Genomic DNA, 1,340 nt, shown 5'->3' with positions numbered 1-1,340 from the left:
TGCTGCTGCTGGCGCTGCTGGAGCAGCAACTCAAACCCTCAGTTGCTGCTGCAATCCTCAACAGCAGCAACGCGCTGCTGCTGCAGCTCCTGCTGCAGCAGCAGCTCCATCTTCCGCAGCTTTTGCTGCAGCTGCACACCTTCGCATGGCATGCGCTGCTGCAGCGTCCTCTCCTCCCCAGCGAGTTGGATGTGTTGCTGCTGCCTCCACTGCAGCAGCAGCTGCAGCAGGGACTGCAGCAGCTGCCGCCCCAGCAGCAGCAGCAGCAGAACGTTTCGTCATCCCCTTCCATTACCGGTGGTGGTGCAGCAGCAGCAGCAACAACAGGAGGTGAAGCAGCATCTGTGTATTGGCAGCTATGCATCCTCTGTATATTGGTATTGATATCTGCTAGCGGTTTGTTTGTTGCTGTTGGTGGTTTGCTGCTGCGGTGTTTTGGTTTTTTAACTCTAAGAGAGAATTTCACTCATCAAATCAGAAAACAAAAAACAGAAAAACATCGACTCTGTGTTCACGGAGTCTACAGCAAATGCAGACACCCAGCATACGCAGGCTGGTTCTGGTGGGCCGTAGGTAAGATGCTGCTGCCGATGCTGCTGCCGATGCTGCTGCAGTTGCTGCTGCTGCAGTTGCTGCTGCTGCAGTTGATGCTGCTGCTGGTGTTGTGTGGCTTTGTTAGTTTATAGGGGAGAAGAGGCAGTTTGTTCCATTGCTGCGGCGTCTCTGTTTTGCTGCATTTGTTGGTTCTCTCTCCTCTGTGTTGCTGCTGCAGTCTGAAGGCATCACAAACCCTAAACCCTAAACCCTAAGTTGTTGTTTGTGGCGTTGTGTTTGCTGCTGCTGCGCTGCTGCTGCGCTGTTGCAGGCTCTCAGATCCTGCTGCTGAATGCGGTTTGCTGCTGCTTATTTTTCGTCGTCTCTTTTGTTTTCTTTCGGGAGAGGATTTACTATGAAGAGAAACAACTTATTAAGTTATTTGGGGGGGAGTATGATGTGTACAGACACCGCGTGAGGACTATAGGGTACGTCAGCAGGGAACTAAGGAAAATTATTTAGTGGGGGGCTTGTGTTTTTTTTCATATGTATTTGTTTCTCTTTTAGTCTTCCTGTTCTATGTATAGCTGCGCCTATGCTTATTTGCTTATTTGTTTGTTGCTTTTGCCTGTAGTTTATTTAGTTGTACTTCTCTGTTGGCCGGATCTCACTGCTGCTCGTTTCTCTCTTCGTTCTTTTTTTTTTATATTCTTGCATATTTTCTTCTCACTTTGTCTTGGCTGCTGGGCGTGGATGCTGTTTGCGTCTGCTTCAGTCAACCTGCTGCGCCACCTCCCATCTGCTGC

The 1,340-nt window shown here is 49.8% G+C and overlaps 1 protein-coding gene across 1 annotated transcript in view; it reads left to right on the top strand.

Annotated features, from left to right (window-relative positions):
- EMH_0082740 (uncharacterized protein) overlaps window positions 1-573 on the top strand; it is a gene marked incomplete at both ends in the record, with an annotated part of 1,695 nt that extends 1,122 nt beyond the window's left edge. The window contains 2 exons of the mRNA XM_013500571.1: window positions 165-330; window positions 455-573. Coding sequence (XP_013356025.1) covers window positions 165-330; window positions 455-573 — 285 coding nt within the window. The remainder of the gene's footprint in view (window positions 1-164; window positions 331-454) is intronic.
- Window positions 574-1,340: the final 767 nt, after the last annotated feature.

The sequence above is a fragment of the Eimeria mitis genome, genomic scaffold, assembly GCF_000499745.2.
Source record: "Eimeria mitis Houghton genomic scaffold, Emh_scaff5554, whole genome shotgun sequence".
In the NCBI taxonomy this organism is placed as follows: domain Eukaryota; phylum Apicomplexa; class Conoidasida; order Eucoccidiorida; family Eimeriidae; genus Eimeria; species Eimeria mitis.
This window is presented reverse-complemented; position numbering and strand designations above follow the sequence as displayed.